Source organism: Colossoma macropomum, unplaced genomic scaffold, assembly GCF_904425465.1.
Source record: "Colossoma macropomum unplaced genomic scaffold, Colossoma_macropomum, whole genome shotgun sequence".
NCBI lineage: Eukaryota > Metazoa > Chordata > Actinopteri > Characiformes > Serrasalmidae > Colossoma > Colossoma macropomum.
Window position 1 is genome coordinate 7,299,723 of NW_023494805.1, and position 15,886 is coordinate 7,315,608.

The 15,886-nt window shown below is 38.4% G+C and overlaps 1 protein-coding gene across 1 annotated transcript in view; it reads left to right on the forward strand.

Annotated features, from left to right (window-relative positions):
* LOC118825771 (tensin-3-like) overlaps positions 1 to 15,886 on the forward strand; it is an 89,181-nt gene that overhangs the window by 24,224 nt on the left and 49,071 nt on the right. Inside the window, 6 exon segments of the mRNA XM_036596579.1 lie at positions 2,984 to 3,133; positions 5,873 to 5,923; positions 7,601 to 7,723; positions 8,355 to 8,419; positions 12,113 to 12,196; positions 14,886 to 14,998. Of these exon segments, the coding sequence (XP_036452472.1) occupies positions 2,984 to 3,133; positions 5,873 to 5,923; positions 7,601 to 7,723; positions 8,355 to 8,419; positions 12,113 to 12,196; positions 14,886 to 14,998 (586 nt within the window).

Here is a 15,886-nt window from a genome sequence, read left to right on the forward strand (position 1 = left end):
CAGACTGTAGAAATTAATAACAATGTGCCTCGTTCACCGACCGTTTTTACGAAGAAATTTCTTCTTAAAACACACACAAACACACACACACACACACACACACACATATATATATATATATATATATATATATATATATATATGTGTGTGTGTGTGTGTGTCATTTTTGTGTGCCATTTTTGTCATTTTTCAGTTTTTATAATTATTGGAAAATGTCTGTTGCCCTTTACCTTATGTGTACATTTCATGATGAATTGGCCAAAAGAAATGGCCCAAAATGACTTGGAAAGATGTCTGGTTCCCATGACTTACATTAAAGTAAAATAAATTTTTTCCTTCTCCTGTAAAGTTTTTGGATTTTGGAGATACAAGGTTTTGCTCCGACAACAGTGATATATATATATATATATATATATATATAATATATAATATATATATATATATATTCACAAGTGTAATTTTAGGGATAAGGGTTTGGACAGACACTTCCCAATGGAAAGTACTCTGTAAATTATTGTTTTGTATATATTTAGCATTAGTAGTAGATAGTAGATAGTATTATCTCAGTGAATGCCTTGAGTTTAAATAGATCAAAATCTAATTCTAACTATAATAGATATTGTAAATATCTAAGATCTGAATACTTAATCATTTTTTTAATACTTAAAAGTATTTTTGTTTTACTGTGGATACACTGTCTGAACTAATTTGGTGGAATGGTCCATCGATTGCTAGCTCTGATAGCACTGGGAGGCACGCTTTTGTAAAACTGCGCTGCGTATGTTGACAGTTCACTAAGTATTGAGTCGGACTGAACTCATGAGCGACTTCCCAAGGGCCTCATGAGTTGAATCAGATGTGACGGAGCAGGGAAAACAAACAGCTCAGGCCAGCGGGTCCCCAGGATTGAGATCAGGAACCACAGCTCTGTGGGTCCGAAAGCTCCTTCTCAGAGCATTATCTCCTCCCGCTGTTGATATTACTGTGTTGTGATAAGCAGGAAAATCTGAGATGCTCTCCAGATAAGCCACGTGAGGGGAGGCCTCGCTCTAGAAACACAGGAAGTGCTCAGCGCTGAGATTACCGCAGAACTCCACATGTCCTAAGACTGGCCTTGTTATGGGAGCCATATGCCAACAGGCACAATGGCTTGTTTTGAATGACAGATTTCCACACGGGGGGTCCGAGCGAGTTTGCAGCCTTTCTGACTGGAGATGGTCAAATGATGTGCTCGGTCTGGACGGCTTAATCATTAAATTCGTTAGAGTTTAGTTTAGACCCTGAACCTTGCTCTCTCCAGCATGACTCACATTAAAATGAACATGAAAAACACATTGACAATGAAAGACACAATGGTTCACTCAACTTTAATCTCCAGAAAAATCCAGAGGGAAGTCAGTGCTAATGGATCGTCATCATCGTATTTTAAAAGCTTTCTGCAGTAGTGAATGATACTTTGGTGACATAATCTTTGCTAAACTCATGTTTTGAATGATACCTGTCCGTGCCTTGTGAACTTAAAGCAATAGTTTGGCAGTTTTGCACTGGAGTTTAAAGTGGAGCTTCGAGGTTAATGTAGCTAACAAGTAGTGGAAGCTCATGTACACCAGTTAGCATCACACAAACTGCATGTCTAAGGCCTCATCCACACTTATCTGGTTATTTTTTGAAAGGTAGTTTATTTTCTCCGGTTAAAAAAAAACTTGATCCATCCAACAACTCGAAAATGCTCACATGAGTAAGTCAGCCCAAAACGGCTCATAAAAGTCGACTTCAAAAACCTCAAGAAGAACACTGTAAGCAGGCGCACTTCGCAAAATGTAGAGCTGCGAGGCCAAATCAGAGATTTTCTAACTGAAGGCCATCGGATCTCCTTAATTCAAAATTTCACACAGATTCAAAGACTGATTTCTGACAGAAAATAAAAGCTCAAAAAGCGATTGGAATTTTTTTAATACTTTTAAAAGAACAAAAAACAGCTACACTGCAAAAAATGGCATCTCGGCAAGTGAAGTTATATTACATCTAGTCGACATATCTAATATTACTCATTTTGAGATGGTTGCACTCTTATTGTGAGGTTATTTAACCAATTTCTAGACTTTTTAAATTGTTTTAAGTAATTTTAGTAAGTAAAATGATCTCATTATACTGGCAGATCATTTGGCTTGTTTTTAGAAATATGCTTGACACGAGCAAAATTACCCACCAATATGTGATGTCACAGCATATGGGCTTTTGGTTGCTTTTGATTGGTCATGATAGAAATTGCACTCTTTTAAATCCTGATTTCGATGTTTAACTGTTTAATCTTTCAGCCCTAGCATTACATGAAGAAAACTGCCCACCAGGAACAGCAAGGAAAAGCGTATAAAGTAAAAATTACAGCACCAGAGTTTTTATGTATTTTATGAAAATGTGTTATAAATATATTTTGAATATGTTACTTTTTCATGCATAGTAATGGATGAACATGAATACATTTAGACAGTGTATTCAGCATTCAGCCATGACTACTTTTTAAAAGTATTTTTCCTAAATCTGCGTATACCATCTATAAAAGTGGATGCCGTAAGGCATAGATCTATATAGCATGTACATAGATAACAGTATATCACAAACAACCTAAGCAAGTCTTTTTGAGAATACTTAACAACTCGACACAATGTGAGGCAAGTGTGGGATGATTTATGCGAGCAGTTACCATGATGCTCTTGTTCTTTGAGTACTACTTCCCTGCTGGTCTAAGTTGGTTTATACTGATCTGATGCTGGTTTAGCTGACCAGCATACCAGCGTCCAAAACACAACATATGCTGGTTTAGTTGGTGACCAGCCATGCTGGTCTATGCAGGTTTTCACAGCAGGTTTGTTAGCTCCAGTGCAACAAACATCTCCTCAGATCAACTTCATTAGGAATAAGAGCTGTACTTTTGATTTTTGTCCAGTCTCGGCCTAACTGCCCATTATTTCTTTGTGTTCAGATGGAGGAGGGATACGAACTGGACCTGACCTATGTGACGGAGCGCATCATCGCTGTGTCCTTCCCCCAGAGCTGCTCGGAGGAGACCTACCTGCACAATCTGAAGGACGTCACGCGCATGCTCAAGTCCAAACACGCTGATAACTATTTGGTAAGAGGCGGCTATGTGTTTACACACGCTCGCAGAAGAGGAACGTCTGCTGGAAAGAAACTGCTCAGAAATATAGTCCCTAAAGGAATGAGTTTCGGCTTGTCTGGTTTGGACGTTACGCAATGACTTCTATACAAAGAGGTCTTTTCACAGTCTGGCTTCAGAAATAACAATAATTAACTACTGTGTCACTCATTCAGGCTGGATTTGGTATTATTTTGTTTATTTTGTTGCATTTAAAGGTTCATGCATAAAGGAAATGTATAGAAATATCACAGACATGAGACGTTGAACACTCCAGAGCTCATAAAATACAGGATTGACAGTTGGGTAATATCTGGTGATGATGTTGTCAGCCATGCAGTGTTGCTAGGACAGGCGTTTCAGTGTTTTTGCTTTGTAGTTTGATGTTTGGAGGCTGTTATATTGAGCCAGTGTTGTGAGTCATTGCGTGTTTTACATGTCTGAGTTAAAGAGGGTGGTGCCTGTCAATAGTGTTGTGATGAATGTCCTTTTTATCTGCTGTTAGTATTGAATAGTACTGTATTAGGAGGATCATTGCTGTTTATTCGGTTGTCTTTGATGCTGATAGCTAGATAGATCTTCTGATGAGCGCGTCTCTCTTTGTCTTGATCTCATTGTTAGTCGTCTCAGCCATTCAGACTGATACTGAATGACAAAGCACTTTGCAGATGACCTAAAAGTCGACAGGCAAAGTATCTACTGTTGTTGACGTTTACTTATGAAAATTGATTGAAAATTCTAATAATATACTTGACTACATTTCCTGATTTTTCAATGTTTAAGATGTAAATATGTAACATTTAACCAAGATATTTGGCATTTAATCTAATGCCTTTTAATCTAATGCCTTTAGAGTGGTAAAGTGCAATATCATGTGCCACCACTAGGTGTGGAGAGGAATTTAGCAGATTTTTCAGTGTTTCTGCATCATAATTCAATTGTTGAGATGTAAACAAAGTCATTCAGAGGTGTTTGGTGTGAAATGGCTTGTTCTACAGAAACTTAGGCCCAATCCCGTTTCACCCCTCGCCCCTACCACTTAGCCCTTAGCCCTCTGTTTTGTGCGTTCACGTCTAGGGGAAGGGTGTCCCAATTTTTGTACGTTTCAATGTATTATGGACGTTTTCTTCATAACAAACATAAAAAATCACTAATAGCATGCTAATGTCTCGGTAGCTAGCTAACTTTCTCATTCCACCTTAAATAGTCCAGCAGTTCTGACACCTGAAGCGCCAGAATGTAACTGCTGCACCATTTAAGGTGGAATGGAAAAATTCGAACAAGAAGCTGGTGAATATCTGACTTCAGCTTCATATCACTGAAGAATTAGTGGTGGGTGATAATAAATAATTGTCTTAAACCCCTCTTTGAAGGCATGTGATGCCCTAAATGTAACTAAAGCCCAGCAGTGAGGAGCTGAACTCTACCCTCCTCTGCTGTCACTGCAGACTGGCAGGGTCGCCTACAGAGCAGCGCTAGTAGCTGTTAATGAAATAATGTTCTTTTTTATTCGAGGGTCTTTATATTTCGTAGGGCAAGATTTCAACCACGACCCTTGTAACTCAGTTCCAAGGGGTTAGGGTGACACTCGAAAACAAGCGGTAGGTGTAAAAAGAAGAAATGGGACTGGGCCTTAGCAAGAATTGTTCACAGTGGTGGTGATAGGAACCAGACGTCCAAAGCATTTTATGCCTGTTAAAGCTCCCTCACATTAAAGTATTACCTGAAATGGTTATGAAAACACTGCCTGTGTCTGCCAACATCTCAGACATCATTTTGCCACAGTTTTGAAACGGTTTTGGCCTAAAAAATGCATTTTTAAAATCAGTGCATGGCAGAAAGATACATGCAGGTTATTAAATGGAAAAATAGTACCCAAAGAAAACTTAATAGGATTTAACTCAGAAGTCAAGTGTAGGTTCAGTGGTCAAATAAAATGGCTATATTTACATTGTAGTTTTCCTACAATGAACCATCTCACATGAAACCACTCTGAATGACTTTGTTTACATCTCAACAATTGAATTATAATGAAGAAACATTGAAAGATCTGCTAAATTCCCCTTTACCTAGTGGTGGCACATGGTATTGCACTTTACCATTTTAATGGCATTCAATTAAAACAAGCTTATTCAAGCTACCAGGTCTTAGTTAAGTTTTAAAAAGCCTATATTAAGCATGGAAAAGTTTAGATGCCCCAGAAAAATCACGGTTTTTGGATTTTCTAAGTGAAAATAAGTTACACATCCTCAACAGAGAACACACTTCTACACATTTTAATACACACTTACTGTTTATTTGCCAAATTTAAAAATAAAACATAAAATCTGGCTTGTTCAAAAGTTTTATTTAGCACATTTTATATTTTATGTTTTATTTTTTATGTTAAACTCAGCAAATAAATAGAGGTTGTGCACTAAAATTTGCAGAAAATTGCCATATTTAAGGCTGTTCTCTGTAGAGGATGTGCTATCTTGGATAATTGACAAAAGATTTCATTTGACCTGGGGTGTTTAAACCTTTCCATATGGCTGTCCCACATCTTCTAACTTAAAATGAAACATGTTTATTCAGGATGAGCCTCCTACTCCAGTAACGTACAGTATTACATCTGTCTGTGTTTTATGAATTATGTTTGCGAGGTGATAAAAACATAGCCTGCAGCACCTCTGTTCCAGAGGATGAAGACTCGTTCATGCTCTGTTTTCTTTCCAGGTGATCAACCTGTCAGAAAAGAGACATGATCTGACCAAGATGAACCCTAAGGTAATGTAAAAGGAGCTGTTTGGAAATGCCTCACTTACAGCACTGCAGCGGGTGGGTGGAGTGTGTTGACTGCGTGATTGTAATGGCAGCCTAGTCTGTGGAACAAACTCACAGCAAAGACGTCATAGGTGATTTAATGTGAACCACCTCCACTGCTGCTGATTTAAAGCTCCAGTTAGGAAGTTCAGGCCATGTGTTATAAGACATGGAATCGGTTTAACCTCTCAGGGTGTGTTTGCATGGCCAAAAACACTTTAGATGCTTAAGTGAACCTATTTGTGTAGGTTAACAGTGGCTTGTTTTTCTGGGATGTCACTTGACAAAACTGAACAATATATAGATTAACCTATGTTGATATTGCTTTCCAACTTTTAATGTAAGTCAATGGAACCAGACGTTTTTCCAAGTAAATTTGGGTCATTTACACACAATATACAGGACCATTTTCAAATTGTGTCAAAAACTGAAAAACAGCAAAAATGGAGATATAAGGTTTTCTTCCTACAGCAGAGATATAATAATTTCTACAAGGCTGAAAATGGCTTCTTATTCGACAGCTTTTGTTTGAATTTTCCGTTCCACCTTAAATTAACCTGAATGTAACTGCTGCACCATTTAAGCTGGAACTGGAAATAAGAAGCCAACTTTAGAGGTCATTTGTCTCATATGTGCGCTCCACATACTCGTTCCTCCAATCATCAGACATTGGTGTAGTTTGGGAAATATAGCAGTCGCTCACGCTTTAGTACCAGCTGGTCCACGGCTTGTTTTGTGTACAAGGCCCCGAGACCATGGCGTCGTCTGACGCCGTTGACAAGGTTAGGATTCTCAGGCAGTACAAAAGGAAATGCAGCAATTGTTTTGGTGTTAATGTTAGCCTAAGGCTGCTGCTAAAAGGGGTGTTGGGCCCCCATGAGGTGCAACCATCTAAGTGTTGACCCTGTCATCAGAAAATTCCTGGTGATGCTGCAGCCGTCCATAGCTGGGAGTCCAAGATAGCACAATTGACTTTGCTCTTTCTGGGCTTTCTCCTAAATTCAGGGGAAAATTGGGAAAAATACAAAAAAACAAGGGTGCTTCTTTACGTTTACCGCCTTAAAATAAAGTGGACTACTTCAGATGGAACAGACTAGATGGCAAGTGTTCGAGGGCCTGATTGTTACAATTCAAGTAGCCAAGCTGAATACTTCATTAAAATTAAGTAAGAATAAAATGAGTCATTTTCTCAGACACAAAAAAATTGTCAGGTGAAGTATCATTGAGGGTCTCTTAGCATTTTCTCCACATGATAGGTGGGTTTGGTGGGAGGAGGAGGAGGTCAAACAAGATACTAGGCAACAAAAGTCATTCGATTTTGAGTGAAGATTAAGACAAGATTTTTGTTTTTTAATGCGATAATTTAGTGAAATTTAATTCAGCAAATGAGCAGTAAACAGTATTGTGCCATAAAATGTGTTCTCAGTAGATCTGTTAACATATTTACACTTAGAAGATCAACAAAAACACGTCATTTGTGCCCAAACTTTTCGCATATGACTCTATAGCTGTAACTATGATTATAATTAGCAGTTCTCTTTTTGCTGGATTTGTTGTAACCTGTTATCTGCTATGCATGCATGAATCTGATCATTGTCTGATTCGACTGATTTGTTTGCTAACCTTTTGACCTTCCCCCAGACTCTGGACACAGGCTGGCCAGACCTGCACGCTCCTCCACTGGACAAAATCTGCACCATCTGCAAGGCCATGGAGAACTGGCTCAACACTGACCCGCTGCATGTGGTGGTCATTCACTGCAGGGTGAGGCTCACATTTCACGTTTAAAGGACGACTTCACCTAAAAACAGTAATGTTGGTGAAAATAAAGAGCATTTTTCCTGCTTATGTTTGGATATAGTGTAGTGGGTAACATCTCTGCCCTCCATGTTGTAGACTGGGGTTCATTTCCCCACCTGTGCAACCACCCAACCCTATACCAATAAGAGTCCTTGGGCAAGACTCCTAACACTACTTTTGCCTACTTCTATAACACAATCGAACTGATAGTAAATGGGTGCAGTCATGGGCTGGAGGATAGGGAACGAACCTTGTGACCGGAAGGTTGCCGGTTCAATCCCCTCAGCTGACAGTATGTGACTGAAGTGCCTTAAGCAAGGCACCTAACCCCCAACTGCTCCCCGGGCGCCATGGATAGGGCTGTCCCACCGCTCCGGGCAAGTGTGCTCACTGCCCCCTAGTGTGTGTGTGTGTTCACTAGTGTGTATGTGGTGTTTCACTGCACGGGTGGGTTAAATGCGGAGGTCTAATTCCGATGTGTTCAGACACAGTTGGCTAAAAGGTTCATTCCATTCCATTAAGCCACTCTGGATAACAGCGTTTGCCAAATGCCATAAATGTAGAAATCACTTTCTATTGATATCATTTCTTTCAGGGAGGAAAAGGCAGGATTGGAGTGATCATCTCTTCATTTGTCCATTTCACGGACATCTCCGCCAGGTACTGTCCAGCAGCATGCCTTCATCCACATATCTCACCCAGATTGTCAGTTTTTCATCAAAATTATGTATCCTGTAACTAGAGTGATGTTTTTTTCACAAAATTGATCCCATTGTAAATCGAAATGTGATTGGGTGATTCCGCTGTCAGTTCCTAATTATGTTGGTGGGTGATCTAACATCAGGCCTTCAGTTCAGCTCCTGAAGTCCTGACCAATGAGAGAGCTTGCTTGGCTGTATATCCTCAGATAACACAGACCAAAACCATTGTGACTGGATAATTTTCCATTGGTTATCTCAGGATTTTAACCCTCTTGTTTCCAACTAAAATGTTACAATGAAATAAGAATATTAGTACAATACTTACAGCTTTACACACAGCATGCATGATGATTTGCTAAATAAAAATGGACTAAACATTACTGGGGCAGATCACACAAACAGTTCTTATGCCTGGTCGTATGCTAAACCAGTCGTAACTTGCCGGGCGTGACTTTAGGACTGTTGCACCAACAAGTCGTAACTTAACATACAGTTGATCTCTTGGCCATTTTTAGGCTATTTTAAACTACTTTAAACAAGGTCACTTCTCAAGGCACTATTGCACATCACACCATATAACTTATGTGTATCAACAGTGCATGATAAGCAAAAAGCAGACATAGCGCTTTGTTCAGAATTAGTTTGGAAAGTGCTGTCAGACATCTGCGAATAATCCCATAGATTTTAATCCTCTAGTTAAAACCAGTGTGCACTTGTTAAGTAAAATCATCTTAAATCTAGTCAGTATATCCAATATTTCTCCTGTTGAGATTGTTATAAGCTTATTTTATGATTATGTAACTTATTTCCAGACATTTTTTACTTGTTTTAAGTAATTTTATCAAGTAAAATGATCTCACTATATTGGCAGATAATTTTGCTTGTTTTAAGAAATGTGCTTGAAGCAAGTTAAAATATCTACCAGGACAGTGAGATAATTTAATGTGATAAAATCACTTAAAACCGGTGAAAGATGTCTAGAAATAAGCTAAATAATCTTCTAATAAGTGCACATCCATCTCAAAATAAAATATATTAGACATATCGACTAGAATTAAGATAACTTCACTTGACAAGATACTATTTTTTGTAGTGTGGATTGTTGTTTTGTTTATTTAGGATCAAAAAGACCTTTTCCGAATTTCTCACATGCGTTTGGTTGCAGTCTTGCCTTGCCTTCAACAACTTACTACAAGTAGAAGCAAAGCTAGCAATGCAGAAAGTGTTTAAAGTTACCAAGCAATCATCTTTTTTACCTATGTTTTCACATGAATGTGTTAAGGCCTTTATTTGTGCCTAGGTGTAACTTTGGCTGATGCAACAGGCCTAAAGTCTGAAGGCTGGTCTTAGTTATGACTGACTTAGCAGTTAAGACTTACGTCTTAGTTATGATCTTTTGGTGCAACCAGCCCCAGTTGTGCATTTTCTTAGTTCCAAGAAATTACCAGGCCTTCTCTGAAGGCCCTGAGGGTTCCCCTCTTGATAGTCTGTATGTGAAAATGCACACATTTCTTTAATCCATTATTAAGCCCCTTTAATTGATCTCTGTTGTACTGATTATTAGCTTACGAGACTTAGCAAAGCAACCAGAGTGTGGACTAGCATAATCTCTAATGAGCTTTAAGAGACTCACTCTGCTCTAAAACTCTAAAACCCTAAGCAGGAGATTTACTAATAATTCTACTGTGTTACAAACTGTGTTGTCATTAAAAGGTGTCTGTCATGATTTATTAATAGGCACAGCCGTCTGTTAGCATCTGTTAAAGGAGATTAAAGGGGAGGTTGTTGCACTTTTGCTTCACTGCATATCGCTGCTGTCGGAAGAATCTGCATCTTTTGTTGTTTTTCAGTTTTGACATAATTTGAAAATGCCTGTTGCTCTTTATATTGTGTGTAAATTTCATGATTAACGGACTAAAAGAAATGACCCAGAATGACTTGGAAGAAAGTCTGGTTCCATTGACTTACAATAAAAGTAAAGTAGGTTTTTTCCTCCTCCTGTAAAGTTACCATTTTGGAGATAGGAGGTTTTCTTCTGACAACAGTGATAAGCAATGCAATTTATAGCAGTTTTCCTCTCTTAAAGTGCAAAATACATTTGTTACTCTTTTAGTAAATCTGCCTGAAGAACTGTAGCACTCAGAGTGATCAGTATTCTTTACAGACGGCTGTAACAGTGCTGTGGTGGATCCGACGACGGGCAGTGGGCAGTTGTGGCCACTCGTTTGGTTGGGATGGTGATTATCAGATGCGTTTATGCTGATCTGCTCTGTACACAAACTCCCACTCGCCCTTCATCCACAGCGCGCTGAGAGAGCACACAGCGTGTGTTATGGTCAGAGACAGAGGGCCTCCGCTGTTGAAAGGCTCTCAGTATGTGATGGTTTAGTGGTGTTGGGACACTGCTGTGTCCCCTTCCCCACTGTTTATTTAACCAGGCCATTGTGCTCCTCCACGCTGGAATCTCTGACCTCACTGGATACTTTCTCTCTCTCTCTCTCTCCCGCTCTCTCTCTCTCTCTCCCGCTCTCTCTCTTTCTCTCTCTCTGTCAATGCATGTGTGTGTTCCTATGCGTGTGATTCACTTCCTTCTTTTCTTCTTCCAACAATGACTGTCAGAGTTCAGAGTTGATATTTGATATCGAATTTGATTCTTTAAATATCTGAGCTATTAAAGCTCACAATTCATTTTCAACCAGTTAGTCTGTTTTACATAAATACAGTCCTGTGCACAAGTTAGGCCTTTTGTTTAATTTCCAGTAAAATGGCCATTAAGTACATTTTTCAGCATCAGAAAACATATTTAACCACAAATTACCCCCAAAAACTAAACATAATGTCCAATTTTGTCCACTCTTTACTTTTAGTACAGCTTCCATTCTTTTCATAAGACTCACTTTCAGTTTCTCAAAGAAACCTGCAGACACACCTCCAAAGTTCAGTCTTAGAAGTTGCTTGCACTTTCTGCTTCTCACTATCTAAGACATTCAGTGGTGTTGAGGTCTGGACTCTGGAGTGGTCAGTCCGTTGTTCAGCTGCTTTGTTTGATGTGTCCGTCTCCTTTTCTCAGTGAGGTTCTTCTTGAACAGCTACACATCCTTTCAGACCCATAGCGCTGAGTCGTCTTCTCACAGTGGAAGGATGGACAGAAACACCTGTGGATGTTTTCAGATCTGAAGCAGCTTGATTTTCTCCTCTCTCTCAGAGATGGAAAGCTTTAAGTGCTGTTTATCTGATGGGGACAGTTTTGGTGGTCTACCAGGTCCTGCACGGTTGTTAGAAGTAACATTTTTTAATAATTTTTTGAACTTGAATTTTGGAAACTAATGTTTCTTAATGTATCTTCCTTTGACTTTTTCTTTCTTATGCAGGGGGATTATTTATATCTATAATCTCTTTGTTTGTAAGATAAGAAGATAAGAACACTTTATTGTCCATTAAATTTGCATAGAATGGACATTTGTCTTTGGCAGTGTGGCACAGAAACACAGAGACAAATACTTAAAACACTTAAAATGCTCACAGCAACAATGCACATGAGCTCATGGCTGCTTTGACTGTAAATTAATGAAATGGTGCTCTGTTACTTTTGCACAGCGCTGTACATGAATGATCTTCTTATTCTTTTCTCTTTATTTTGTCTCTGTTGCAGTGCAGACCAGGCGCTGGATCGCTTTGCTATGAGAAAGTTCTATGATGATAAAGTCTCTGCTCTGATGACTCCCTCTCAGAAAAGGTAAAAAGCCTCAGGCCACATCCAGCTTTAACCCTAAGATGGGTAGAATCATTAACCTGTTAAGGCCACCGCAAAGCATTTAACATTCACAACAAGGATGTTAACAAGGGTAACAGTCTCCTCCCCTCCTTGATCTTAGTGCTGCATTCATCAAAATACGTTATGGTATACTTCTCTCCTTTGGCATCTCAGCAACAGTGTTAGATTGGTTCCACTCCTACATCACAGACCAACAGCAGTTCATTATTTTTGGTAAACATAGATCTATTGCACCTATTATTCAAGGGGTTCCTCAAGGTTCTGTTCTTGGTCCACTTTCTTTTCATCACATTACCTTGTGACAGTGAAAGGTGCTACATAAAGAAAAAATGTACTATTATTATTATTATTATTATTATTATCAAGAATCAATCAGTGCTCCATTGCTCCAAAAGATTTGCTAATTGTACAGCTTCAGCATTTGTTTAAGGCCCTGAAACTCCCCACTTTTTTGTAGATTAATGACAAATAATTAATAAATTCATTCATAAAATCCATTTTTTCTTCCCTTTCATCTTCACATCCTTGTTTTTCATCTGAGACAATCGTACTTGGTGTGAATTGGCATTAAGTCTGTGACGTTTAAGGTGAGACAGTAAGACTCTAGGAGAGGCTCGAGGTTTAGTTTGGGTGAGAGAGAATGAAAGAGACATTTAGAGAAAGAGAGAGAGAGAGAGAGAGAGAGAGAGAGAGAGAGAGTAACCCAGTGGCTTCTCTAATCTCTGACTCACTCGCTCCATTATGAAGCATCATTCTCCACAAACAGCCGAGCTGCAGCTGTCACGTCCATCTCTTTTCCCTGTTTACAGCTCAGTTACACATCAGCTTCAAATACAGTAAACGATCCCACAGAATGATGACGAGTTTAGTTTGGTTTGGCTTTGAAGTGACAGTTTAGTCTTCTTGCTTTGTCATAGAAGCAGTTTGATCCTGACTGAACCCATGATGTTTCGATTTGCTTTGAATCGCTCATCACTCATGTACAACAATGCGAACGATCTAGATAATTCATTCAGTCATTAATCATCATGCTTTGATGTGAATTTATAAACTTTGCATATTGTAAATTTGTGGTGTACTGTACATTTAAGATGTCTGTACATCTGACAGCCTGATGTATCTCGTATACAGATTGCATCCAGATAATGTCCATTAAAGGCCATTTTTTCACCTGGACACATAAATGCGTCTCTCTTAGGCCGACAAATTCCAAAAAAATGTCGCCCAATATATTTAAATTGTGTCTCCACTTTTTTTAAGAGAATTACAGAGTAAAAAGTAGCAGACATTTTTATGATTCAGCTTTGTTTGTGTCTGTGATTAATTCTTTACTAATGATGTAGTGTCACTGGAGAGGAATACAGATCACACATATTACCACTGTCCAAAAAAAGCACCTCCAAAATGGTAACTACGTTTAGAACATTTAATGTAAGTTCATGTAAAGGTATTTTACTCCATTGTAAAAGACAGTTCCTGTGTTTAAATGATGTAGAAAAATAAACCATCAGAGAGAAATGTGCCAAATAAAAATGTTTTGTTGAATTTCTGAGTGAAAATACGTTAACACATCTTCTACAAAGAACACACCTAAATATGGATTTTTGGTGTAAATTTTAGTGAGTTTAACGTATTGAATATATATATATAGCAGGAAATACAAAACGTGCTAAAACTTTCACACAGCCCACATTTTATGTTTTTTTTTTCTCCAATATGTTAAATTCAGCAAATAAACAGTAATTGTGTATTAAATGTGCATAAGTATGTGTATGTAGAGGATGTGTTCACTTACAGTGGATATAAAAAGTCTACACTCCCCTGTTATAGTGGCAGGATTTTGTCATGTAAAAAAAATCAGACCAAGATGAATCATTTCAGATTTATTTCCACCTTCAGTGTGACCCATAATCTGTACAATTCTATTGAAAAACAAACTGAAATGATTTAGAGGGGACAAATAAAAATAACAAAGCAAAAAAAGGTGGTTGCATAAGTGTGAACACCCTCTTATAATTGGGGATGAACATGTAAAAACATGAAATCTGACCAGGGGTGCCAAAACTTTTGCATACAACCATATAATAGTATTATTACTATCATTATTGTTTATTTATTTGTACAGCAATGATACACAACTTAAAGTAGCTACTTGTAAACAGGCTGTAGGTTGTAGATTGTAAGATCTCTAGCAAATATTCCAGTAGATTTTACACTGTGATGATCTTTATGTTGAATATTCAATAGACGCAAAGTCTGTATAGATTTCCATACATTATCAAAACTCACTACATTTATGGGAATCACTGAATATTGTAAAATTCTGTCATTCAACACTGAAGCAAGTAGTAGTAGTCAGTCTTAGCATCAGTGAGGCAATAAGCATGCTTGATCCAAAATCCAGGCTGCTGATTGGCTGTCTAAATTACATTCCATATGTCTGTTATGAACCTCAGAGCCTCTTGCTCAGTCTGCAGTCCATCATACTCACTAAATTTATCCACCTAATACTTAGTCATCATTCAGGAATCAGTATCTAAGTTAAGGTGTTTGTATTGGTACCGCTGCTCAGCCCAATACATGACTGCGTTTGACCCCCTTAAGTGATTTCGGCTGAGAGGTCAGGCTCTGCGCTGTTTTCCCTTTTCAGATACGTGAGGATTCTGAACAGTCTCCTGAGCGGCTCCATAAAGATGAACGCCTCACCGCTCTTCCTGCACTGCATCATCCTCCACGGCATCCCCAACTTCGACAACTCCGGAGGTTCGTCTTCTTCTGCTTTTCACTGTTCGCTTTCGTTGATGTAGCTTTCAGTGATGCTGATACGTCAAAAGTTTGGGGACACCTTTCTTTCTTCTGAAAGGTTCTCAGTGATGTTTACTTTTCCCTGTTAGTTTTCAGTTAAGTTTGTTAACGTATAGCAGCTACGTGCTCATCCTTTCGGGTATATCATGCATTTATCACCTGTCTGTAAAGCACTTTGAGCTGCCACCGGCATAAAAAGTGCTATATAAATTAAAATTTTTATTATTATTATTATTATTACACTTAACAAATAGTAGGCTTTGTCTAAAAAAACACTGTTCCAAACTACTTTTAGAAGTTATGTTGAAGCTCTTTTGGCCTAAAAGGTGGTTTAAACCCCTGAAAGATGGATCCAAGGAGTGAACTTCAGCATCAATAGTGCAGTCAGAAATATAAGCACAAATATTTCCATGTGTGATATTCTTTTCCTTAAAATAGACCTGGTTAGTATGTAATACAGTGCATGTCCAGAAGTTTGTACACACCTGCTTGTCCAGCATTTCTTCTGAAATCAGGGGTATTAACAAAGCGTTTGTCCCCCTTTGCTGCAGTAACAGCCTCTATTCCTCTGAGAAGGCTTTACACTAAATATTGGGACATTGCTGTGAGGATTTGACTGCATTCAGCCACAAAAGCATTAGTGAGGTCAGGTACTGGTGTTGGATGATTAGTTATGGTTAGGTCACTCCAACTCATCCCAAAGGTGTTGAGCCAATGCTGAGCTAATAATAATATCTGAAAAGAAAAGATGCTATAAGATTATTAGTAGAGATATTAAACTCATAATGGAAAGTCTTTGATCATCAAAATTGCCATAAACTAAGACAAAAAGTATGTATAATTGTC